General features: G+C 40.2%; 1 protein-coding gene across 11 annotated transcripts in view; it reads right to left on the reverse strand.

Annotated features, from left to right (window-relative positions):
• The window catches only part of CAST (calpastatin), a 65767-nt gene that overhangs the window by 33852 nt on the left and 5294 nt on the right, over nucleotides 1–26621 (reverse strand). For 8 of the 11 annotated variants that reach the window (XM_048054732.2, XM_048054733.2, XM_048054729.2 and 5 more), the window contains exons 2-4: nucleotides 25959–26024; nucleotides 17961–18032; nucleotides 1238–1297 (exon numbers count right to left, since the gene is read on the reverse strand). In XM_048054732.2, coding sequence (XP_047910689.2) covers nucleotides 1238–1297; nucleotides 17961–18032; nucleotides 25959–26024 — 198 coding nt within the window. Of the gene's footprint in view, nucleotides 1–1237; nucleotides 1298–9897; nucleotides 9982–12579; nucleotides 12727–17960; nucleotides 18033–25958; nucleotides 26025–26621 lie in introns of those variants that run through there. The other 3 variants (XM_048054737.2, XM_066989133.1, XM_048054736.2) reach the window with 3 other exon arrangements.

A 26621-nucleotide genomic window follows, 5' to 3' on the forward strand; every position in this document is an offset into this window, starting at 1 on the left:
GCAAACAACAGTTCTAAAGAACTGACTAAAGATTTACTACACTCTTCTGTGAGTTATTTGAAATCCTAAGTAGGTAAAAGACTAACTACATTTAGACAGTTGTCTGGGTTCAACAGTACATTGAACAGCATCAGTTGCAAACGATACAAATGAGTTTGCTTGCAAGCACAACAACTAGTAATGATGATCGTCATGCAGCTCACTGCTACAAGCATAAGTCTTACATGTGTCCGTGGAGGAAAAGGGTTTTAAAAGGCTGAGGGTGATCTAATCACTAAATTCAAATACAGAGAAGATGGAGCTGGACCATCCTAAGAGGTGGACACTATGACCGCAGCAAAAGAACTTCCAATTTGATAAAAGGAAAATGAATTATCATAAAAATGTCACGAAACATCAGTACTGGCTACCCGGAGATGCTGTGCAATCTGCACTATTATAGGTATTTAGGGTTTAACTGGCAAGGCCTTGAACAGTCTCACTTAACTTCAGAGCTGGCGCTGCTTTGACAGGGGGGATAGACCAGATGACATCCAGATGCCTCTTTTAACCTCACTACTCTAAGTATTTTTTAATTTGTATTTACACATGGTGCAGACAATCCTAAGTTTTACTATTGCACGGTTTGTTGCTAGCCGAGGTTGGTATTCAATATTTTTGTTGGTTTCACTACCGTGACTATGGAAAATGGAAGAAGAGAATCAATCGTTTGCTTAAATATTCATAAATTTTATTAGGCAACAGAGGCATAAGATCCTGTCTTCTAAAAAGTAAAGGATGACTCTTCTAACCAGCAAAGCATAGCTTCTACACTGAAGAAGTGGTCATCATAATTTAAGACAGAAAACGAGTGTAAAGAACAAAGGCAAGGATGCTGCCAGGCAGCCACAGAAGTGTGATTTAGGAGAAAATGCAACTGTGCAAACACTGAAGGCTGAAACTAGACCTCAATTCTTTCGATATGTGAAACTATCATTAGGTGAATAACCCTGTAATAACACCAGGGGGAGCGACATGCATGTCACAAAGCATGGCTGACCTAAAAGCTGCTATTGTTTTCCTAAAATCCTGAGTACTTTGTACAGCCTTTTTTAAATAGCTTTTGATGAAGAAACTAAGCTGTAGATGAGAAATACACAAAGTAAAGTTTGTCAGTATCGAAGTATGGAAAAAGAAATTCCATTGTTTTTATATATTTGTGCTTAGCTGCAAGCATGAGTTTCCCAGGAATTCATACCTTTACTTCAGATGGCTTCATAGTGGGTGTTTTTGATGCATCAGCAGAGGGGGACTGCTTCTGAGAAAAAAGAAAAAAAAAACTAATTTAACTTTGTTATACATACATATATAAAGCAAGCATAAACAGCTTGAATCCTTTAGATAAACAACCAAGAATAAAGAATAAAATTATACTGAAGTTAACATTTTGTATCTTATGTCTTACTTGTATTTCTACTTTGTGATTATGTGAGATCTTGACTACAGATCTTCTCACAACTTTTTTTTTCCCCTCTGACATGTACCGAAAGCAAATTTGATACCAAGGATCAAAACAAACTCAAATCCTGTTCTTGTACTGCATTATATATACGCACTGTGCAGGATTCTTCCACATTTCAAATTTCTTTATAAAAAACTATAAAGTTATAGTATAAAACTACAATATAAGTGAAACTATAAAACTATTTCTTTATAAAGATATACTTTTGGATTTGTTGCTTTGGCACAAAAAAATATTTAATACTAAATTGGAAGCTGAAAAACGTTGAGATGAGAAGCAGTAGTTACTTTCCATGTAACGCACACCAAGAAGTGTTTGTGCATGTCATGCAACCCTTTCAGAAGGGCTGCCAACAGTCCAGCTTCCTAGTTTCAGGAACGTTAACCTGAGAACAGCAGATGTTTTACTTCTGCTGTGACTGTACCAAACTTCACAACCCAGAAATAGCTTAATTCTCATCAATACTTTATACAGATGTAACACTACCTCCCTATTCTGCTTATTGTTCCTCTGCTTAAAGCTGCATTTGCAAACTCAATTGCAGCAACACATTCACAGTTTGCATTTAAATGAACGGCACAAATTACATTTTCTTCTAGGCTTTTTTTCTTTAGATGCTTGCCATGCCACTTGCTGTATTAAAGCATGTACAGTCTGAAAGAACTTAGATGCTGTAAATTATTCCATACCTGGTGTGACTTCATATTTCCACATAGAATTTTTTCTAATTTCCAAAAGTGTGACAACTATACTGTGCTCTCCCTTCCAAGGCATTTGGTATCTTGCATAACTTGCTAAGAGGTATAACAACTCTAAATATATACTAGAGAGAATCTGCAGTTGCCACCCTACAGAAATATAAGCAATTAATAATTTATTTTTCCATATATGTATATCATATAGATTGATCACATAATAGGTAAGAACTTTTGTATGGGTGGAGACATACATGAGAATGTATAAAAAATGTATATATAAATGTAAGAATGTATACAGCAGGACAGAACAAATGTTTGTAAACAACTTTATCACCACCTATTATCAGGTAATCTGTAGGCAACATCATATTTCTTATTTTGCCCTATAACCGATTTTTCTTTCTTTTGTTCTTCGTGAAACACAAATTCCTTCTACGTGAGTAAAAAGTATGTATCTGTTCTGTACCTTCATATTAGTCATCCTAGTCCCTCTTCATTTTGTAAGGATACATTTCTGTTTCCCACACAGTACGACTTATTTATTAGATATCTGAAACTTCTCCCTTCCTACCCTCCAGAAGCTCCCACACAGAGCCTTTTTCTTGCAATACACTGAAAAACTCTTCCCCAAGCTGCACTACAGCAGCACCACTACAACCTGCGGAGATCCAGTGCTGCTGCACTGCTGAGAGTGACAGCCTTTGGTGCTGGTTACTGTCAGGTGCTAAGGTGGAAGGCAATCTTATTTGAATGGCCTGTCCCAGAGCATCTTTAGAGCTCTGTTTGTTAGTTACAGCCTCCCAAAGAAAACAGCTCCTACCTTCTGCGTTACCCAGCTGAACGGTAGTCATTAGCAGGAACTTTGGGAGAGACGAGGAGTTTAAATGCTCACGGAGGAAAAAGAATAGCTGGGGGATAGAAAAGGGTTTAATACGTGGCTGCTGATCACGGTGCAGGCCAAGCCATCCTCCCCTGTAAACACGTGGGGTTGGCATGGGGAAATAAAATCACTTCCTGGGAAGCCAGAGGGGGAGACTGGGGGGAGCACAGGGCTTTCCCTGCCACATCCCACCTCTACCTGCAGGGCAACACCGTACTGCCAGGTCCTACGGCTACCCAGGGTACAGCAAGCCTCATTTCATTTACACAGTGCTTTTCACCTGTGTTCCTCCATACTTGGGGCTTTTAAATTTTCCCTCTCCACCCACAGGCTCCCTGCCTGCAGAGCCACTAGAAGGAGAAAAGGGTCTTTTGTCCTTCCGAGCCCTTCGGCGTTCACTGTGAGCACACTGAGCCTTGCAGCCAGAGCGAGCTGCCACGGCCCAAAATGCTCGTTTCGTAACTACTGCGCAGCCTTTAAAAGACAGCCTGACTCCTACAAGCCCATTCTGGGCGATGACTCCTCACGGTGGCATGTTCTGGTTTTCCTCTTCTGAGCGCTGTGCGCCTCAGCCCACAGCAGGCAACCGGGAAGTGCTGCAATAGCTGCGGGCTGACGGTGGGGCCACGGAGCGGGTGAAGCTGTCTGCCGAAGCAGCGCACGAAGGCAGGCCAGGCTCGGAGGTAAATATTAACGTGCTGCTTAGCAACTTGCACAAAAACCGCCTGACGCACAGCTCCCGGACACTTCCAGCACGGCACGCCCTGCTCATGCGAAAGGACGGTGAGCGCCTGCCGCCACTCGGGCCAGAGGAGCCCTGTCCAAAACAAACAGGGAAGGTTGAACAGCCCAATAGAAAGGCACGAAGCGAGGAGAGTTCGAGCTGCCCTCGGGGCTGGAGGTGACGGCAGGAAAGCCACGCACGCGCCCTGTCAGAAAAAAGCAGTTTTTCTCGCTTTGTTACAGACAACAGAGCGCGGAGCCTGCAGCAGATGGAAAATGAGCATCGGCCATCAGCGCTGACGACGGATTTTCCTGCGGCTGCACCCGTGTGGGTCCTGCCCCAGAAATGTACTGTTGTTGGCAGTGCCGTGGGACACCCAGAGAAGGTCCCTGGGGTGAGGGGGGCTGCCAGGGGCTCCCTGTTCGGGAGACAGCTGCTGCGTGGCTCCCAAAGCTCCCAGAGTGGGCTGGGGGAGGACATGAAGTCCACAGCAAACGCTGCGAAGTCGCCAGCAGGGAGTGGATGGAGATGGTCCCCCCAGCAGCCACCGTCACAGGAGCTCTAAAACCAATCCGTCAAATTAACAGGACAGACTTTATGCTGGTGTTGAAAGAGAACAGTGTCAGAAGTGAGAAAGCAGTTGGTAAATCCAGGAGAAAAAAGCCCGTCAAAAACTTATGTCACTGTGCATGTTCCAAAGACATGGAAGTACAAGTGAAGGTGAAGAGAACAACGGTGACAAACATCAGAAGAAAACAACTTTAACTATTCAGGGAACTGCATGCAGATGTCTTTTGGAAAAACAAAACAGCAGGTGAAAAACCCCATGACAGGTCCCAGTTACTGCAAGCTAAAAATCATTGAAACTGCACCACACACAATGGAGCAAAAGCTACTGTCAGCTTAAGCTATTACTTTTGGAAAAACACACAGAAGATCCCTCAGACTGCAAACAGTTGTTGCTGAGCCCTTAAAAGGAACTATCAAGTAACAACTCACCAGCCAGCTAATTCAGAAACAGAAGAGATGCTGAAAATATTTACCAAACAACCAATACACAAACACCTAGATAAAATGAGATTAAGAATCAAAGAAGAACGCATGCAAAACCTATCTAGCACTAAATACATTCAAACATGGAAAAAAGCCTGATGAATAAGAAAGAATCTCCATAGGACGTGCTGACTACTATTTTCCACAGTATGCTGGATGTTATTTTCTTGGTTGAAACAGGGAGCTAAGTGTGCAGGGCTAACTAACAAACATGCATTCAGCCGGGGAGGGGGGGTGGAGAAGGAAGGAGGCCCCAGCGCAGCTCCTGGAGTATCTCTGATGGGCTGCTCTCAGGTTGAAGATCAGATGCAACAACAAAAAAGAAAAGGAACTGAACAACAAAGGATACGCAGCCAGCGCTAATAAGAAAAACTTGCAATTTTACAGTGCCACAATTTGAGATACTATTGCCTGAAGATACATAGGAGAACCAAGATAAAAACTGTAACCATTATATTATAAACACAAATGTAAAATACAGGAATAAGTTTCCATCTTTTCAGCTTAAACCTCTCTGGGACAAGTCCTAGGATCAGCTTGACTGACACACTCCAGCGCAAATGAAACAAATAGATTTGAGGACAAGCTTTGCGGGAAGAACTGAAAAACTGAGTGTGAGGGCTGTGCACGTCACAGGAAAAGGATGATGGGGATGCTGGCACCTGCCATTTTGTCCTCTGGTCAGAGCCAAGTAAATGGGAAAGGAAGAACCTGATTTACTGTTAGAGCAAAGAATGTCCCAAATTAAAGATCAAAGACTTTGCTTCTGCAAACAGTCACTGCACAGCAGTGGGTACCGAGACAAACCTGGCACTTCCAGCCCTGAAGCTTTTGGACCAGCTTATGTCCATGTGTGCTTGGTCATCCAGCTGTGCTCGGTCTAAGATAGAAGGCTGAAGAGCTACTTGAGTACCCTTTTGGGCTTACACACCTTTCATACATACGAATTGGGACTACTTCTTGGGCTTAGTGGTAACAAAATTTTCATTTCGATATTATTAACTTACAGGGTATATGATGGAGGGAAAAAAAAAAGCCTACGCAACAGTAATACATAAATATGTTTCAACTGAATGTGTAAATGTAAACTGGCTTTGGTTACTTCAGTTAAAGCTGTGTAATACAGGCAAAAATGTGGTCTGATTAAAGATTTTTTGTTTATGTGAATGGTTCTGTTTCCAACTAACAGCATGTGTAAGACATGCAACAAATGCTGTTCGCAGAACTGCAAAAAAGTAATGGGTTATTTCACTGAAATGTAAAACGCCATTTGAGCAGTTACAGGTTAACTCTCCCACTTGCTCTAGAGGCATATTGAAGTGGCTGTGAAACCCTTACCACCCTGAGATGTACCAGAAGCCTTTTAGCAGACAGAAGGTAGGCCACTACTGGCATTTATAGGCCATTAGCGCATTTAACAATGCATTTCATTACAATGCAAGCAAGACAACATACAATCTTCCACATACTTTCATGCCAAAGAATCAGTATTACAATCTGTGGCATGCACGCAATTCCATTCATTTTCCATATACCAAGGGAAGCTGCAAGATGTGATCTGAGCTAAACTCTGCATATTTCTGTGCATGTGTGTGTGCGTGATTATAGCTACACTGCAGCTAATAGAGGCAATGATTTAAAATTGGGAAAATATGTAGCACTGAACCTGCCTCTTTATAGATACTGTTAAGAATGTAATTGATACAATAGCTGATTTTAAAGTTATTGCATTCAGTTAGCTGAATTAAAAGTTACAAACTTGGGATGGGAAATGCCACAGAAGCATTCAAGTAATTCTGGAAATATCCAATTATTTTGTAACTACTGTTCTTACAGAGAAATAGTTTCACTATTAAGTTGCTATGAAAAACAACATCTGTTCAATAGAAGGAAAAAAAAACACACCTGAGAACAGTATTTCCTTCTCAGGTCTCAGGCTCTCAGTTAATATTGTGGAGGTTTAATATTAAAAACTTAATAATAATATGGAACAGCAGGATATAGGTTTCCAGTTAGTACCTGCATATTATCCAGTCTGCAGTATTTTTACACAAAACACTCCTACTGTATATGATATGCATACTAACTATGCTGTCCTGTTGCGATGAGTTTCTTTGTTGAAGTAATCAGCATAATTTACTTTCTAAACAATTTGCATTGGAAGTTCTAAGGACTTACAATGTAACTAACAGCATGGCTCTTTCACTTATAAAGCCTATTATCACTGCTAAAATGTGTAACATGCAGTTTTAGTGAACAAAGTCTACTGTTCATGGCATTTCAAGAGGGAAAAAAAAGTACAGTCCTTAAAGACAGTTTTTTTTTTGTATCCATATTTTAATGTAACAAAGTTATTTATTAATGTTGGTAGAAAATACTAAATTCATTAAAGCCCTGACTCAGCAAAGCCCCTCCACCTTTGCACTTGATACCATAAAGCAAAGCAAACAAAACAGGATTCAAGTTTGCAAGCATCATGATTCATTTGAATAGGCAGCAGTTTGACGAATTCAAACAGGAAAGCATGAATTCCACAATATGCATTGTTTCAAACAGTCAACCTAAAAAACAACAACCACCATTTCTAGGGATGCGTCTTGAGCTTTTAACATTCATAAAGTCAGCATGTGTGAATACAATCTAAAAGTCTGTAAAAACTATTACCAGTAAATACCTTCATTTACAAAACTCGACAAAGAGAACAAAAAAAATAGTTTTAAAGATGAAGTCCCCCTTAAAAAAAAAAAGTCAGGAAAATCCCACACAGCTAAAGGCCACTGAAATAGATTTGCTCTTTTCAAATGTGCACTCACAATTGAGAGCAAACATGAAGAATAAACTGAAGGAAAGCTAAAAGATGTTCATCTGCAGAGTCATGAAGAAACCTCAGCAGGTACACTTGCTAGGGGTTGAGCTGGAACAGCATTACAGCTTGCTGGAGGTGAAGGGGGCACAAGCACACTGCCAGGAGAAGGCCTCGTGTGCAAGGAGGTGACAGGTGAAGCCATCGGCAAAGACTCATCTGGACTTCCCTGGATGAAGACAGGATCACTCCAGAAGAGGATTTTCTACCTGATGACCTTCAGACTCCACACATACTGACCTCCTAGACAATACCAGTACTGATAACGAGCACTAGGGTTATGTCTGTGCTTCTTTTCCAAGTCAGCTGTAAAGATCAGAGACGAAAACCCACCAAAGACCACCAGTAACACTGTCTCCTTGTAAAAACTACATTGAAAAGATGACCCTCATTACTGTTGTGGAAAAGACTAACCCTGAAATTTCATTCATTCTGCATTCTGGGAATAATTATTTGCAGCAAATATTAATAGAGCAAGAGCAACCATCATTTAGAGATGTTAAAAGAGCATACAGAAAATGAATAAATCCATTTTCTCACGAAACAAAGATATAAATGTTTAAAGACACTTGTCTGAACGAAGAAATGGAAGAACTGAATAGCTCGTGAAACTCTTTTTTCTTTCCTCAGAGCCTCAAGTGGTGCTAAATTTATTGAGGAACACAGGGCATTCAGCCAGCCAAGTTTCGTAACACAGACTCACGCCTCTTGTTTTCTTCTATTTGGCGTACTGGAACAATATTTAGGCCATTTTAGCACAGAAAAGAAACTTGGCGATACTTAATCACTATATTTTGATGCATCAGCTAAAGCTGATTAACCATACTACTCTAGCTTAGAGTAACAGGTTCCATTTAAGCAGTGTTTTTTGAGATAATCTACTCACATTTGAGTTTGGTCACACAGAATCAAGTGTTATCAAGGACAACCTCTGAATGAAGTCAGAAATATATTTACACCAAAGTGAAGTACAAGGCTTTGTACCACCTAGACACTGATCAGTCGAACCATCTTTGAGTTAGGTGTCTGTTTTAAGATTTCAGCAACCTATGTCAAACCCAAAGCTTCATACTGGTATGATTTTTTATTATTTTAATGTCACTATTAAGACTCCAAAACAGCTTACAGTTCAACAAAAAACAACCCAGAGAAGTGAATGCCAACCAACTTTAGAACATTCTTTTGCCATTTGACTCTTCTTAAGCTTCCTGCACCTCATTTTATACTTACTCATATGCAGGAAGTTAAGAATATATAGAAAAAATTCAGAACTACCCCACAGGTGATGGTAAGAGGAAATGACCATTTATTTGTTAGTACCTCCTACTATGTCTAATATTTTCCACACTTTTTTGTTGTTGTTTACCTGTTTTGGAAGTAGAAGAAAACAGTTTGCTAGTCAGTCACAGAACATGCAAGGTACCTAAACATGAAGAATCTTAACATACACACAGTTTGATCTGTGGGCAGAAGATTCCTGATCCAGAAAGAAAGCCAGTATGTACCTAGCATAGAAAAGCAGAGTTTACCTGCTGCCTTCAGGTTCCATGAATACAGCTTTAATATCACAGGCTGTGATATTAAACATTAATGTTTAAAAAGCTTTCAATGGAGTTAAAAGCACAGACTGCAACACAGTTCATCTTTTGAATCCAGATCGTACCTCCCCATCGCCATTTGTTTCATGGGAAAGGTTCTCCCAGTCATAGCATGAGGCAAGTAAAAAGCATTCTGCTTTCATGCTTACTGTTCACTGCTGAAGACGTTCATTTTGTTGTAATTTTGATAGCGAACTTGGTAGTTTCACTCGATCCCAGAATGAGTGACCTGACATGAAAGTTCCTTTGGCTATGCATGTAGAAATAACCAAAAAGCCACTTTTTTGAACATCAAGTAAAACTCCCCATTGGGCATATAGAAGTGTCATGAAAAAGAGTTTTGACCACAAAAATCTGTTTTTATACTCCCCATTTCTATTTCTTAAAATGTGCTCCTCAGTTATCTGCCTTTGGATAACTCCTGTTTCCAACACAGTAACTTCTACAAGTTGGCACATACAGGAATTTTATTTCCATTCAGTCATATTCAAGTATGAGAAGCAGTGTGTCAATACTGTCAGCACTCTTCTCAGGTTCCCACTCTGCACAAGGGAGTACTGCATTACAGTAAAGTACGTACTCATCACGGTAGCAGAGCTCTCCTTTTTCATTGGTAGCTCAAAATCCCTCTTCTCAGCTCTACATTTTAATATACAGCGGTGTCCTGCAAAGAGTTAATAGTTAGCTGTAAACATTGTGGCAGTTTCTGTGAATGGTTTTAAACAACAGAATGTTCCAAAGCTATCTGCAGCAGCGAATTGAAGGCTGATAAGAAAACACCAGGAAAACAAGCTATGTGGTGCCAGCCACATGCCACACAGTGCTGCTGAGTTCAGCGAGGATTTGTGTCACTTGGTGTGCAGTATGACCCAGGGATTGTATGCAAAGCCTTGCCTCAGGAGGGCAGGAATAGAAACTGAATTACAAACTGAGACAGCGGTCTTTAAAGTGTTGGGGTTAAAAAAGTTAAAATTTTTATGTAAAAGAGGACTTCATCATACAACTACAAATCTTCAAGATTATGAGCTTGACTAGTTTTATTACAATAATCAAACTAGACAATATTCATAATGGCCAGCTAGTGGTCACAAGAACTAGTGAGAGATACTGAATTAGAGATTTTTTTTCCACCCTCAGAATTCAGAACAAAAATATTACTAACAAAGCTATATGAAGTGATGCATACATTGCCACAAGGGTGTTTGCTGCCCACATGATTGGAAAATACGACAGTAGAACAAACAAAAAATCACCTGAACAAGGAATTTTAGAAGATTTTTGCTCTCAAAATATCATTTAAATTAACACTGCCTAACCTTCATGTAGGCGTTGTTCAAAAGAAGTAAAAACTCAACATTGATTCGCTATTCCTACTTAAAAACAGCCGTATTGAGGTATTTCTTGTTTCAGAACGGGCTCTTAACTCAAGCACACAAAAAAACTGCTTCAGAATGGTCCTGTGCATGCTCTGTAGGAATAAGAACATTATTGCTCAATTGAAAAATCTAAAATTTCCATCTCCATGTCATCCTGTCATATGTCACAGAGGTTATGTTCCTGGGGATTAAAAGTTTTAGCACTTCTATGAAGCAAGGCATAAAGATTATTTCTTCCAGGGTCAGTAAGGCTGCTGAGCCTTGAAGAGCTCCTGAGGAGTTAGTTCACAAGGCTACAAACCTCCCTGCCTTCCTATTAGATTCTTCCTTTTGCAGAAGGGAATATGGACAAAGTCACAACCTTTTTTGAGTCCAGGTTCTTCTCGCTTAGGAAAAGAAGGGCAGAAATGAAGATGACACACTGAGGACTAGCTTACTGACAAAGGTGGTTCCTTTACGTTCTGGAGATGGGGATTTCCATCTGTGTTTCTCCTCCACGCCCATTTCCAGTCCTTCAAGATCCACCACCTACATGCAACGTAGCTTTGCTCCCAGATTTCAAACTGGGAGTGTCCACCTGAGCAGCAAAGTTACAGCAACAGCTCTGCAAGACAACACTGGCAGAGCGACTCATCTGTGAGACAAGCCCTTCTGGAAGTCTAAGATCAGGACAAGGGTTTTCTGGCTAGTTCTGTGTGTCTGTCATACTTAACCACTCCCTTAAAAACAGAAACAGAAAAAAAGCAGCATTTTATTTAACAGGCTGACAGTAACGACTACTCTGGAAAAGAAAATGTCTTATAAAAAAAGCTATCCAGCATGTTTTACCTTAATTAAATAAAAATACAAGAATGAAGAAACTACTAATCAAAAAAGATAATTCAAAGACTGGGGGGGTCTCTGCAATGTTCAAGAACTTTGTGTCACTTATCATATTGTTTTCACTTTCTCCAAAAGGGCAAAAATGAGAAGGAGGGATGATACCGATACTCATGTTTCACATTAGAAACTAGATCCTGTTTTCTGCATTTGTTTTCGGACCAAACATAAAACATTCATGATTACGGATCAGAAGATTCATTTTACAGTAGCTATAATCAAGCACAGGCATAACAGAAGCAACACCTACCTAATTTCTACTAGTACAGAAACAACAGTTTCTGAATACTATTTAGTAAAAGGCATTTTTGTTTCCCATAAGGTTTTATGTATCTGAAATTTTAGCATGATTTAGGTATACCGAACACTTAGGTATAACGAACACTTGTTGTCAAGGTGGTGTTGACACCTAAACATACTTTACCTAAGGAATAGCTCTTACAGGTCACCACACCCTGACTATGCAACGTTCTGTATGTGCCGTGGGTATAGCAAGCTCCACATTTGTGTGCCAAAAAAATTATATGGGGTTCTGAGTTGAGGACAGCATAGGCTGAAAGCAATGTAAAATAACAACAACAACAAAAACGAAAACCAACAACAACAACAACGGAGTCCCAACATAGTAAATACAGAACAACTTAAATAATACTTAAAGAGTCAGCTCTTTCTCATCCTGCTCCTGTTCCAGATTCTGCTATGTCATGTAAACCACTTCTTGTATCACTCACAAAACACGCATTCTTAAAGAGCTAGCATCTAAAAAGAATGTTGGCAACATGTAAAATTATTTTAACAAGCCTATTCTCTACGGACAGACAGCTCTTCAAGCCTGCAGATGAAACGATCATGTCGGAAGCCCTGGAAGACAGCAGAGAGTCTTATCTGAGCCCACAAAAATTCACGGAAGAGAGAGAGAGAAAAAAAAGGAGAAGTGCAACGAGAACGTGAATTAACCCAAAGCAGGGGTAACATGAAGTAAAAGCCGGTAAGAACGGCTAGCTTACTTGGTACGGGTGGGCCTTCTGTTCCCAGCACGAGCGTCCCGGTGCGGCTGTTCTCTCGCCAGTGCCCGGCAGGCTGTGGTTTCAGTTTTCACAGCGCCAGCCAAGCCCTTGCAGAGGCCGTGTGCCGGCTGGCAGGGCCGCGCCTGCTGCCGTCGGCGTGTGGGGCGGGCAAGGCAGGCACGCCGCTTCGGGACCGGTGCCCGTGGCACAGGGAGAGCTGCCACAGCCCCGCTCTGGCTGCGGAGGTACCCCCGGAGGTAGAAGAAAGCCACCTCCCCACCGGGCACGGCCAGGCCAGGGGCGCAAGGCCTACGCAAAGGGCGCAGCTCTCAGTGGGGTCACCGCCAGCTGCCAGAGAGGAGCCTTCGGCCTCAGCCTGCTGAGACGTGGTGCGGGTGCTGAGGGAAGAAACCCACCCACCTCTCCTGAACGAGACCAACACTTACCGTGGGGTTTGGGGGCCAGCACCTCCCTGCACTGCGACTGGCTGCCTGGGGAGCCGGAGTAAATAAGTGGTATCGCTCGGATTAAATCAGATGGCTGTACCAGCTAAAGCCACCAAAACTGGACTGAATAAGACCACTACTTTGATCACAAAAATCCAAATCTTTTACGTTAATTCAGAAGTTAAGAGGCAGTATTTGAAGCGTTTTGAAATACCAAAAGTGACCTGCTCTTAAACTATTTTTTTGGTATAGAATCAAATTCTCAACACACATAATCTGGAAGTCTTTTTGTTTGCTTGCTTGCATGTATTTAAAGAAAAAGCCTTCACACTACTAACATCATTTCTTCATAATAGCTTCAATGCCCTTTACCTCAAGGGAACAAGAAACAAAACCCATCTCAAGAAGGGAAGTAGAGGGAGAACACCCAAGGATATGACACAGGCTGATGAGGAAAATACACTGTTCTGCTCAGTTAAGTATGGACATTTTTGCTTTTGATCATATTATTAATTTTAAAACCTTGCAGAGCATTACAAGTTGTAGTTTTTGTAGGTGTAACTGTCTAGATCAGAGGCTTCTTTTATGGCCCTACTTTTCAAAAGTGAAGATTACCTTTGCTGACCGAAGCTTCATGGCATAGCTTTACATGAAGCCAGCTCTTCCACACAGTTTCCATATTCATACAGCTTCCATTTTTTAATGTTGTGGTCCATTTTTAGCATGCCTCTGCTACTGAGAAAACCAGCACTGTCATCCACACTGACACAGTTCTCATGCTTTTCAAATACAAGGTAACCATTGGTAACAACTGTGAGAGCAACTTGTAGAAAACACCCCTGTGTTACAAAGCACTCCTAATTTGAGGATCTGTGCAATCAGCTGCTCTAAGGAGAATGTGAAACAGAAGACTGTAGATCTTTTTTGGAATAATCCCAAAATTTAGAGATGATCATCTGACCCTTTTTCACTATTTTACTGGCAACAGAGTCAGGAATAAATTTACACATTTCTTTGGACTTGCCAAATCAGTGCTGCAACTTCAAATGTCCTCTACTCAGAAATGTCTTCCTTCACAACAATATGTTTGTGCAAAGTTCCCAGAAATAGGAATTTAGTGACAACTAAATAAGGTATATAGCAAAAAAAAACACTCAAATACAACAGCTCTCCTGTATGTTGCACAAAAAATTTATTGAATCCCTTGGAAAACAGTGTTAATTTGGATGAGAACTGGAAGTAAGTCATCTTAAATTTTACTTTGTTAAGATCAAGTGGCTTCCTCTGAATATATTCAAGATCACTCAAGTCTGAAATAAAAATAATACACAATGCATTTCCAACGTTGTTGAATTCTGCCAGCATCGCTTTAATAAACCGTCCACGGAACTAATATGGGCAACGATGCACGCTTCACTAAACTACAGATGCCAGCAACAAAAAGAAAAAAAAAATTCACCGAGTTCACTAAGAACAATAACAAAAATTTCTTACACAGAAAAAACTGTAAAGCCCACTTGATATCAGTATAGTTATCTCACAAGAACGCAAAGATCCAAGAAGGATAGCTTGATCCAGCTGTACTCAAATATTAGGGTCTTCTGGCTATGACTGAATGCTAAGCTAGAACTTGGCCTTCCTGCTGGTGATCGAATTTGTAAAAGCAAATGTAAAAGACCATAAAAGAAAATACACCAGTGCCGGTAAGGCACCTTTGGAACTGGAAGGATGTTAGTTCAGTTTTTCCTCTTCACTACTGCCTGTTAATAATTTTGGCAGTGACCTCCTGGTTTGTACACCTTTGCAGCTAAGGAATACATGGAAGAGGCTGCTCACCAGCAACCAGCAAGTATTAACAACCTTATCTGAGTCTTTATTTTTCCCCTCAGATTATCTGACAGGGTTCTGTAGAAAGCGTATGCTTACTGAAGACACCTTGGTACAATACAGCAGCCAAACAGAACTTTACATCAAAACCAGAAGAAAGGCTTGCTATAGTTTGTTCCAGAGCAAAGAGTGAAGAGCTTCAAAATGACACAGAGAACAGCAAATCCACACAGATATAAAAGAAAGGAGTAGAGAGGCAGCACTTCTTTCTTCCACCACACGAAGGCACAGGCAACCAACTAAAACGTGAATAAGAAGACACTGAGCATATGCTGCTGAGTAAATACCGGTTGCAATGACAGCAGCTTAAGAGCAGGACAATAAAGAACGCAGGGATAAACTCACAGCACTCAGAATGGCAGTTCAGATACACAGAAAATGAATCCAGACACAAACACTTACTCTTAGTAGTGGTTTGCATTACAAGGTGCAGACACAGGAAAATTAAACTACCCACATATTAGCCAGGCATTAAACAATGACAAGTATAAGCTCCTGTGTCTTTAAACTTGGAAACAGAAAACCCAAGCAGAACAAAAGCCAGCAGTTATTACTACTTACTAACAGGCAAGGAATCAGGCCATAATATAGAGCCAAAAAAACAAAACAAAAAACCACAATCTATTCTGTTTACAGTAAGTAATTCCACCATAGGGTAAGAGTTGATTAAAAGACTGAACAGCTGCAGCAGCTCTCACTCACTCTCCCCATCTCCCTCATCCCCCCCCCCCCCCCCAATTCATCTTGGACAACATACATTAATGAGAAGTATTACTGACCAACAAAACAATTAGGACAATTAAGGAATCCCAAGAGATTTCACACTTGGAACACATTTAAGCTACAGCAGAGGGGAAAAAAAGAAAGGAAGAAGTAGCTATCATGAAGTTGTCAAAAAATATGCTGGAATGCTCTTGATTTTGTTAAAGGAGTTGATCTAGTTTTGTAGAAAAATAGAAAAGGCTGCCTTGCCTTTGAAAGGAGTATTTCTTTTTCTGTAAAATCCATGTAAAAAAATCCCTACATAATGTTTCTTTTGAATAGGTATTTTTAAAGGCAAAAAAAAAGTGTGGAAAAGAATACAGCTAGCCAAATGATATTTAACAAAAAAAAGTACAGGTCACACGAACTACATGAACAGAACAATAAATTGGTTTTGCTCTATCTTAAATAATACTGTAGGATGTCAGGAAGCTGTAAAAAAATAAAAGATACCGTTAAAATAAAGTGTAGTCTAACTGAAGAAAGGTAGTCATGGCCCACTGTGAAGTAAAAAGATTAAATTTAAAGTAGCCATTGATTAAGAGCCAATCATGATAGCATGAGGTAAATACTTTCACAGTACATAATCCTCACAAATGAATATTTTGGAACATCTCAGAAACCAGAGGAGCATACAGTACTGAAGAAAATACATAGCCTAAGTTGTCATAAGCTAATAACATGAAGCAATATCTGGCAATTGCTTTTAGTCACTTTTTTTTCAGTATACTATTTTCCAGTTCTTTCTCTCAATAGGATCACAGGAATCGTACTGTACACATTTGCTGTAGAAGATATGCTTACAACAGAAATAAAACAAAAGAGAAACAAATACATAAATGCTAGTTAGCAAATTAGATGTGAGCTTTCCTGGAATTATGCAGCAGCAACTGTTATTCAGAAAGATTACGTTTTACAGAATCCTGGAATGGTTTGGGTTGGAAGGGACCTTACAAGATCAACCCTCAAGTCCCACCCCCTACCATGGGCAGGGACACCTCCCACTAGATCAGGTTGCTCAAAGCCCCATCCAGCCTGCTCTTGAGCACTGCCAGGGATGGGGCACACACAGCTCCTCTGGGCAGCCTGCGGCGGTGCCTCACCACCCTCAGAGGGAATAATTTCCTCCTTATATCTAATTTAAACCCAACCTCTTTTAGTTTAAGGCCATTACCCCTTGTCCTATCCCTACACTCCCTGACAAAGAGTCCCTCCCCAGCTTTGCTGTATCGCCTTTGGGTACTGGCAGGCTGGTATACGGTCTCCTCAGATTCCTCTTCTCCAGGCTAAACAACCCAGAAACAGTCCCTCTCTGTAGAGCTATCACATGAACGACTACGTTGAAGAAGGCACTGGCAAACTAAGATGAACAGAAAGAAAATCAGCAAAAATGTCTGGATACCTTTAGTGATGGATGAAAGCACTGAAAGGATATAAATGCTGTTGTCCCTTTCTTATGTTGCTGTTTATTGAATAGAGGAAAATAATTATTTAGGTAGCATAGCAGTGTCTTTGGCGAGTATTATTTTAAAAAAGCATTGATTAAGAAAATGGAAAATGCTGTTCAAATAGTTGCTGCAGAAATACTTGCTGCTGATAATATAAGTCAAAATATGGGACAGCTGTAGGTGTGGAATATGCACCTAACTGTGACAACACCAACTACAGCCATCAGTTCACGTGTGACCACCATCAAAAAATGTATTCTCAACTCCCTGTTTGAACATTTTGCAAGACCTCAGCATGTTTAAGAAAGCCTGCTTCTCTTCACGGAGTACTAACTGCACTCCAATATGTCATTTGTCTTTATAATGTCCCTTACACTAAATTCCTGAACTACTGAACTGCTCCAAGGGCTACAAAAGCAAAGAAAGTTATCAGTGTTTTGATTTTTTCTGTTCCTGCTGAATAAATGTAATCCAAACACATAAACAGTACTTAAGAGTGAAAAAAAAAAAAGAATCCTAGCCCCATGGTCAAATTAAGTTTGCCTCTGCTATCAACAGGACTGGATTTCTTTTTTTAAAGTAACTACGAGACTAGCTAAGCACACTTCAAAGGGAAGGCACTTTCCAAGTCTATTTCCTCAACATCCAATGCCTGCCTTTTGCTGACTTGCATTCCTCTTATTTTCATTCACTACAATTTCTAGCAAAACACAAAGAACATCTCTTAGTGATGCTAAATGCTGGCGAACACAAACCGTTTTCCATCCCAGTGCAGGGGATGAACTAACATCACAGTCGCTTCACTTTTCAAAGAGACCATTTAGTCACTATGCATTACCTTGACAGTAGAAGGTGCTCCGCTTGTCTGTGCTTTGGGGGGCTGAGTGACATTAGCACTTGTTGAACTCTTCTGCAAAATAAATGAAAGAAACATAATAAACAACAGAAATGTTGATGAAGAAAAATAAAAGCCAAGTAAAACTGTATACTCAAAAATAATATTGAAAGTTATATACTAAAAAAAGTCCATCACAATGTTTTAAAAAGGTAAGTCATCCAAAAAGTAAGTTATCCTATGTAGCTTTAATTCATGTAGACTTATTTCAGATGGCTTTGCCCAGCACAGAATAGGCTGAGTACTCTAGTACTGTTTCACGGAATAAATGTTAAGTCTATGCTATTTCCTGTGGCAGAGCAACTCATTTTAACAAAGAGTTAAACCAACAGTAGCCATACATACAAGCAGGGACAATTTATGAGTAAGACTTTAATGACAAGTATATATTAAAATAAGATGGGTATGCTGCCACTGTACAGAAATAACTTGAATAGTGACACTGAAGTTTGATATTATACCTCAGGCAGGGAAGTAGAGATAAGTAAGTGAGAGCAAAACAATGGCTTTCCTAGTTAATTAACAAAATTGCAAAAGAAACAAAATAGGACATCCCCTTTGAACCTCCATTTTTCCATTAATGCAGGACTGTTATTTAGCAAGGACCCCTAAGTGCTGCTGGAACAACTCGACAACTGCCTAATGTCATACATCGTAAAGACTATAAGAATCGATCATTAGTAATAGACACAGCAAAAAGCATAAGGTCTTTGGAGGCAACAGATGGGTAAGACCTCACCATTTTCTCTGACAAGTGGAAGCTCAAGATCACACTGATTATTCTCTACAGGAGACAAGTCTGCAGAACGATGGCTCAGAGATCCTACTGGCAAACTTGCATTCAAATGCAGAAACACACTTTCCAAATGATCCTACAATAGCTACTGCAACAGATTGTAGTCTCAGAGTCTTTTGTACTAAGGTCATTTCCCCATCATGTTCTCCTTGTAATTTAGCTCCAAAAAAACAGGAAAGCATCTCACATAAATAAAGCTGCACATTCCTCTGTCAACCTCCAGTCAGACCGCGGTATTTTGTGGCCATTTACATAGACTAACATCACAAAAATCTGGCCCAACAGTACAGACCCTGACATACAGGAGGATATTTACCTTAAAGATTCCACGCTTAGTACTGGTCATGCTGAAAACAACAACGCTCAAGTAAGACTTCACAGTGTGTCACAAAAAACAAGAGCAACGGTGACTTCCCCCCCCTTAAAAGAGTGCAAGGATGTGGCTGCCTCCTCCAGCAGCTCTGGCCAGGACCTCGCCTGCCCAGCTGCTGGCGCCCAGTACAGACCAGTGGGTGGTGTCCCCACCACCACCAATCGAGTAGATGACTCCACAGACCAGGAGTGCCTACAGATACTCTCAAAAACATCTTCTCAAGAAGAACAGACATCTAAAAAGCAATCAGGATTCTGGGTACGTCTTCAGAACCACAGTTCTCTACTCGCACCTCGAGCTCAGCTGAAATTGCAGTCCTTGCTTCAGGACTTCATGGTTCGTGGTGTTCAGAACTTAATTTGGTTAGTAAGTGCCCAGCATAACTGGAAATGCACAAATAGAAGGTTCTTCGCACACCTGTACAACACCTACCACCACCGCCAAAAAATTTAAAAATGTCAGGCACAAGCCTTTTCCTTTCTTTTTTCCTCCCATCAAGTCCAAACTAGAAATAGTGAGAAGTTTATATTTAGACTGAAATAAACCCTTGTTCTGATGATCAACTTATATTAATCAATTCAACAGTGTAAGAAAAAAAAAAAAAGGTAGAATGGCTAATGCTAACATTTCTCTGTTTCATGGCAAGTGGAACAGTAATAACGGTGGGAGAGAGAGGAAAATAAGAAGATAAATTTTCTGCTGTTGAATAAGAAAGGCTACCTGGAGGTAAGCTACATGGAAATTTACACACCACCAGATTTCTATCCTCTGCTGAATACTGAACATGAAAGGCTGAGTAATACTTTTTAGTTCCCAGGGCCATCTTTCAAAACCAACCTCTTTGCTATCTACCCCTTACAACATTTCTAAAAGGAGACAGAAACGGCAACATCAAGCCAGTAGGTTTATCCTTCTAGGCTTATTAAAATAACGACTGTACATGGGAAAGGTACTGGGAAGGTCAATGCTCCCTCCAGGCACAGCAGCTCCGACGCCCTTTATTGCCAAATCCATCAGTGCTGTTCCCATCTTCTCCCCCTCCTTGAGGCAGGAGAGTATTTTTTTCCTGTGGCAGTCTCAGACCCGGTCAGATACAGGATCACCTTGCAGCTGTACTCAGGCCTCATTTTCCAACCTGGCAACAACAGACCTAGCAAATTATCAAAGCACACCTTCTTTCCAAAACAAACTAGAAGAATCAGCAGCCTGTACAGAGCTGCGTATGAAAGAACGAAAGCCGTGGCATACAGATACTTACGGTCTACTCTTCGTTATTTGCAGCAGATTCAAAAGAAGACATAACACTGATTCTGATCTGAAACAATCTTAATTGCCCCATGTTTAATAAAGCAGAGATGAAATACATATCCCTTTGATATGCAAATTTTCCCATACAAGCGTAGTTTTCTTTTATGAAAAAAATCATCACAGGAGGAAAGAATATGCAATCTCTGTTCAGGAAATGCTTTTAACAACCCTGAGCAGTAATTCAGCCTACAACTTTCAATCTTCGATTCACGACTTACGTGAGCAAAAATCACTCTATTTCTTCCTAAGGTGGGAGGAGTCTCGATTCATAACAGCTCTAAAGTAATACCAAAACTTAACCGGAATAATTTGATTTTTTAACCACTTTTTGCATATTAAGCACAGGAAAAAAAAGAAAAACAGAAAAGAAAAACAGGCAAACAAAGCAGTACTTTATTCTCCCAAACCACTCCACTTCTCTACATAGGATTGATCAGAAATACCTTATTCCCCTCAGGCCACCAGACGGCCCTGAGGTTCAGCGCTGGGCAGAGTGCCCACCTTCCAAGGGCACTTAAAGGCAGGCACTCCCCCCACCAAAAGGAGCTGGTGGCATGTAGCTTCCCTCTGGGATCCACTGGAGAGCCACACCTCCCCACAGAGAGCACCTTCTCCCATTAATCATTACTCAAGGAACAGAGAGATCTCATCTACAGCAGCTTCTAAAATTTGAACACATCTATAACAGTACATAAATGTAACTTTAAAATAAAAACCAACGCTGATTATTTCATTTACTGATTGTTTTCATTTTTAAAGACGGTTGAGTTTTCACCCTGAACTCCTTGAATGATGCCAATGATACTGCATCACTGTACTGATTGCCTGTGTTTCTTCCATTACACAGGCTATCAGGACTATTATCAGAAAACTAGCATACTGCTAAAACTAAGCTGCATTCTGAAATCTTGAAAGCACTGTATTTGGTGTTCTAAGAAGCATTTAAACTCCGGGGAAAAAAATGAAACAATGCAGTTTAAAGTAAATAATTTGTTACCGAAGTTGAAAGAAATCTTACAAATGCTCTAATTAAAGTCACCTTCGGACCCTCATAATTTTAATCAACAGTGGGCGCCCTAACAAACTTTACCAGTCATAGTGCCTTTATCTGAATTGCCCTCCTGGATTCCAGCTAACTCTAATGCTTGTCTTGGATAAGGAATCTGTGTCACAAGCATCAGGATTAAAAACCATCACAGAAATCCTGGTGTTGAGTAAAGAATCAATTCTAAAAGAACAGCAATGTTTCAAAGCCAGTTATCATTATCATTCTCTCAAAATACAGAATGTATTTCCTGCTGAGTGAAGAAAGATGAACTTAAACAAGTGGCATATGCTTTGTCTACGCTGCTTGAAAGCACGGCTTGAAATGGCAGGATGTGTTAGGAAGGATCGTTTCACACCATCTCTGTTAAAATATGCCCACACTCTCAGCTGGGGCCTCAAATTCCTAAAAGGAAAAAAAGGGTCATATGTTTTAATACTTCATTTTTACATTCAGAGAGCAGTGCTGCACAGACTAGATATTTAGACTGATAGAGAAGCTCCCTGTGGTATTTCACTCTACAATAGGAAGACAACAGCTCTTTCCAGATTTTGTGCAGTTAATAGCACAAGCACGAGCCTATTCAAAACAGAGTAAGTGTATTTCAAACCACAGTCGCACACAATGGGAGTGTTTGGCCTGCAAAGTTGTGAATTACACACATGATTATGTAGTAAAGTACACTTCAACCTGCAAAGGACCATGTCATACTTACGTATTATTAAATATAACATAACTTAGTTTTTCCAAAGTTAGGTAATCTGAATCACGACCAGATGAATTTAAATTTACTGCCTTTGTTCTGTCTACAAGTACTGCTGTACTTAATGCCCACACTTCAAAGTTATCTATCATGTCTCATGTCTAAGTATAATTAAAAGAAAAGCTCCATGCAGTATCTAACACAAATAGCCTCACCATGAACCCCACAAACGTAACCGGACTGCCTATCACTTTGGAATGCTTCATAGCAGTTTAGGACAGGATTAGGACTTGTGCTGAAATCAGATTAGCCCAGATTCCCATAAAAAGAGTTTCCCTCTTCTGCTAACCCTTCACCCCCACTAGCAGCCCTTTGAAGGGGCAATACTGAACATAGTGTTCAGAAACATGACAGCGTGTTACAGGGAGTTGCATGGTCACAAGACCTGCCTTGCTGAGTTTGTCCAAAGCTTCACAAAATCCATTTCCCTCTCTTTCGCAGTAGCTAACAGTGGGTACAAAAGAAAACAAACACAGTGATGTAAAAATAGGTCAGACATATGCTGATAGACCTTCTAAATATACTCTCAGAGAACAGACTCAACGTATGCCCCAGTGATTTTAATTGCAGTGTACTTTATAAACTTTCCTGGGCTTCTCTGCAGTAAATTTGTCCTATCTTCCCTTGAACCATTTATCTTCTAGCATCCAAAAACTGCTATAGCACTAATACACTTCGGATTTTGTATGCAGTCAGGGATGTGAAACTGGTGGAAAAGCACATGCAAAGCGAAGATGATATCAAGAGGTAAAGGAAAACTACATCAGTTGCCTCTCACATGCTAAAACTTCACATCCAAAACTGCAAAAGGCTTGAAACATCAGGAGGAAAGAAAAAGAAAGGAAATTTGCTATACACTTTGCAATGGCATAATGCAAATTGTAATGTCCTAAGTTTTCACGCAGTGAGAAAACAGAGGGATGGATATGGGAACATGGGAGCACATCATTCATTTCTGGTGCATGACAGATACACCCCAGCTGCAAGCACGTGAAACAGCATCACATGCATGAGCAACCACCGCTTCCAACAATGAGCATTTCTTTTATGCCAAGTTCTACCCACTGCAAGCAATGAAAACGTTTCATTAAAGCTGATTTAGATTCTCAAGTGTCTGATTACCTTAGAATGGAAATTTAAGAAATTAAAGGTTCCGAAAAACAAGCCATAAAGAGTTCAGGAATATGCCCTGTGACTTGAATCTTTGTCCATGAACAGTGCCCAGTACAACAACTACGCATGAACACATTGACTTTGGACCATGTTGATAAAGAGCTACCTTTATCTCCTTTCACTTACATATTCTAACACACCCGAACTTTCCAGCTCTGTCCCTCCAGCAAGTCTTCTGTGCATCTGTACAAGACACTGTATACAGCTACACATTCTGTAGTTCATTGTTAGACCGACAAGTGATACGTATTTCAACCTAGAGCTGGCCACTTCCATGGTAAGCAGATTCCCTCCATCTTGACCTGAAGCTTGAGTAGCACTACCGAAATGAGGCAACTGGATGTCAGTATGAAGGTGTCTTTCCTTTGATAGTGTACACAGAATAAAGAAACAGACAAGATCAATCCTTCCAAGCAGAACATGGCCCTGTAGAGCAGGATATCAGTCTTATCCTTACCAAATAGTTTCACCATATCTCTCTACCTGCTAGACAAAATAACATCGAAGATTAGTGCAAACAATGTACTTCCAAGTAATTGTCATTGGCTGCCATGAAGGACCAGGGTTCAAGTAAAACAGGCATGTTGCCCTAAGGCCACATCTTAGTTTTTACTTTCAGAAACTAAACAGACTACATTTAGCATGGACCCTTGGAAAGGACCATGCCTAGCTACTTCCCAGGCAAGACAGCCATCAAGCAGAATGGAGGTTGCTGGAAACAGACACTTGATTCACTTCCTTGCTGTTTCTTTCTGTCAGTCCATTGGCATGCGTTAGCTGTGTGAATCCAGCATCAGCCTCTTCAGTGCAGTAGAAAATGAACTGTAAAAGATTAATTCGTAGGGGAAGAGTAGACGCAGCCTACTGCCACCAGCTAGGCTACTGATACCATGCAGGAAGAAAAGCAGGCTCCATATTTCACTGCTTTTATGTTCATGGCTTTCCCTTTGGTCTTTGAGGAAGCTGTTTATCATACAGCTGCTTGCGCCAGCCTAGTACATGCTGATCTGGTTTCTCTTCTCTCCTACTGAGCAGTAGGATAGCCTCAAGTAAGGCAATTCTAGCCCTGTGTCTCAACACCACCACTCTGTGCAAGAACATGTCTTACCAAAGTACGTTTCTATGTACAGTAAACCTGCTGAGCTTTTCTCAGTCTACTTTTAAGCCACCAAGAATGAAGGGCTTCAGAAGAAAGGCTATTCTACATCTTGATAGTACTCATTTTGAATTCTCCTTGATGTTATGGCTAACTAGCATCTCCTATTCAAACCAGCGTCAGACCTTTTATTACTTCATTTTTCAAAGCCTTACTCATTATCTCTTACTTCTTGAGGACTGCATACCTTAAAAATATGAAAGACAAGGTCATTTTTTATTAATTTTAGCTAAGCAATGAGTAGATGGCCTTTTAAAAATTGCCCTTCAATATGAATATGAGCTTTTCAAATATCATAACATTTCCTTACCATTTTTATCCTGTGTATCATTTATATAATGATATTATATATATAATATATATCATTATATTATAATATTATTATATTATATATTATTATATAATATATATTATTATTATATATATAATATTATATTATTATATAGGAGCAAGATGAACAAACTCATTATTCTAAGTATGGGCATCCACAGCTATCTACAGACACATTATAAGTCTCTGCTTCAAAAACTGAAGACTACAGGAATATTCTCCATCTTTTAAACAAAAACATAGCATTGCAAACTCTTAGAAAAATAGTACAAAGGTTCTGAATTACTACTTCAACTGCATTACCAGCATGACTCACTGTAGCACGCTCTCTCTGCATGGCTAACAGCTTTGGAGGCTGCAAGAAGGGTGACCTTGTTCCTAACACAGTCCGCAGCCCACATGGGTTCTGCTTTTTAACATTGGCTGATCAGACTATAAAATTGCCTGCTGTAAACTCAACCTTACAGCCTGTCATGGACTTTTGACCACTAAATATCCATTCCTGAAGAAGCATCATCTCCAAAAACAAATATTTTTGGAAAATACAGCACTGAGCACATATTTGCAACAACTTCAGGATATGGTCCAGATGTGCAAAATTTGTGTATGAATCTTCCCTTTGAAAGATAAGCCAGGATACAGACAAGGCTGGAAGAGCCACAGTGCACTCTGCTTCATCCCTGCTTCTGGACAATCAAAAAGCCAAAGCCATCAGATGCATACCAAAGTGTACCTACACTGCAAAACAGACAAATCCGCTGAGATAATTTCCACTGAAAATAGCATGAAGTATTTATGAAAGGAGAATACAGCAAATAAATATTTCCATTAGGCTGCTCATCAGCACCAGAAAAAAACTATGCATTCATGGAGTTAATTATGCGTGACTACAGTCACCAGTTATTTATCTGAAAACTACCACTTTGCTAAAAATCTGTACCAGACGAAATGCACTACCAAACTTTTCTTGTCAATATATTTGAACAGTTGATTTTACCTCTGTCGTTTCTGTCTTTTTCTGTCCTGATTTGGAAGAAGCTTCACTTGCCTTCTTGTCACCTTGCTGTAAGTAGAAAAAACAGATGTGTAAATATTAAGATCTTAAATTATACTTTCTACGAAGAGAAAGTCCGAAATATCTTAGTGCACGTATGATTGCTTTCATCCACCACAATATGACAGAATGGAACGCTGAGTTTCCCTTTCCCTTCTTGCTAATGGACAGGATTTCTAAATGACTTGCTGGGTAACTTCAAGTAAAATCTGTTGAAAAGAAATGACCTTCACGGCAGAACATTTAAACATGACTGTTCCTGTGAAAAGTTCTGGAAGATACCATCATTCATACAATCACTCATTCTTGATTAGCACAGTGCTCTCTGATACTTTCTTCAGTAATGCTGCCGAGTCCCGCTGGCTTCAGTAGAAATAGAACAGCTCTCTCTGATAGACCAACACTGCGTGTCCCATCATCACCACCCACTCCAACACCTGAACTTTCCTCAGAACCACTCAAACACTCACGATGCCCAGACCTCCTTACATGGGAGAAATCTGTTACTACAACTTCTAGGATTCATATGTTGGTATATAAAATCTCTGTTAAGGTTCAGGCACAGGTGCACATCAGTTCCTTCTCAATCCTACTGTATCTTTCATT

The sequence above is a fragment of the Anser cygnoides genome, chromosome Z, assembly GCF_040182565.1.
Source record: "Anser cygnoides isolate HZ-2024a breed goose chromosome Z, Taihu_goose_T2T_genome, whole genome shotgun sequence".
NCBI lineage: Eukaryota > Metazoa > Chordata > Aves > Anseriformes > Anatidae > Anser > Anser cygnoides.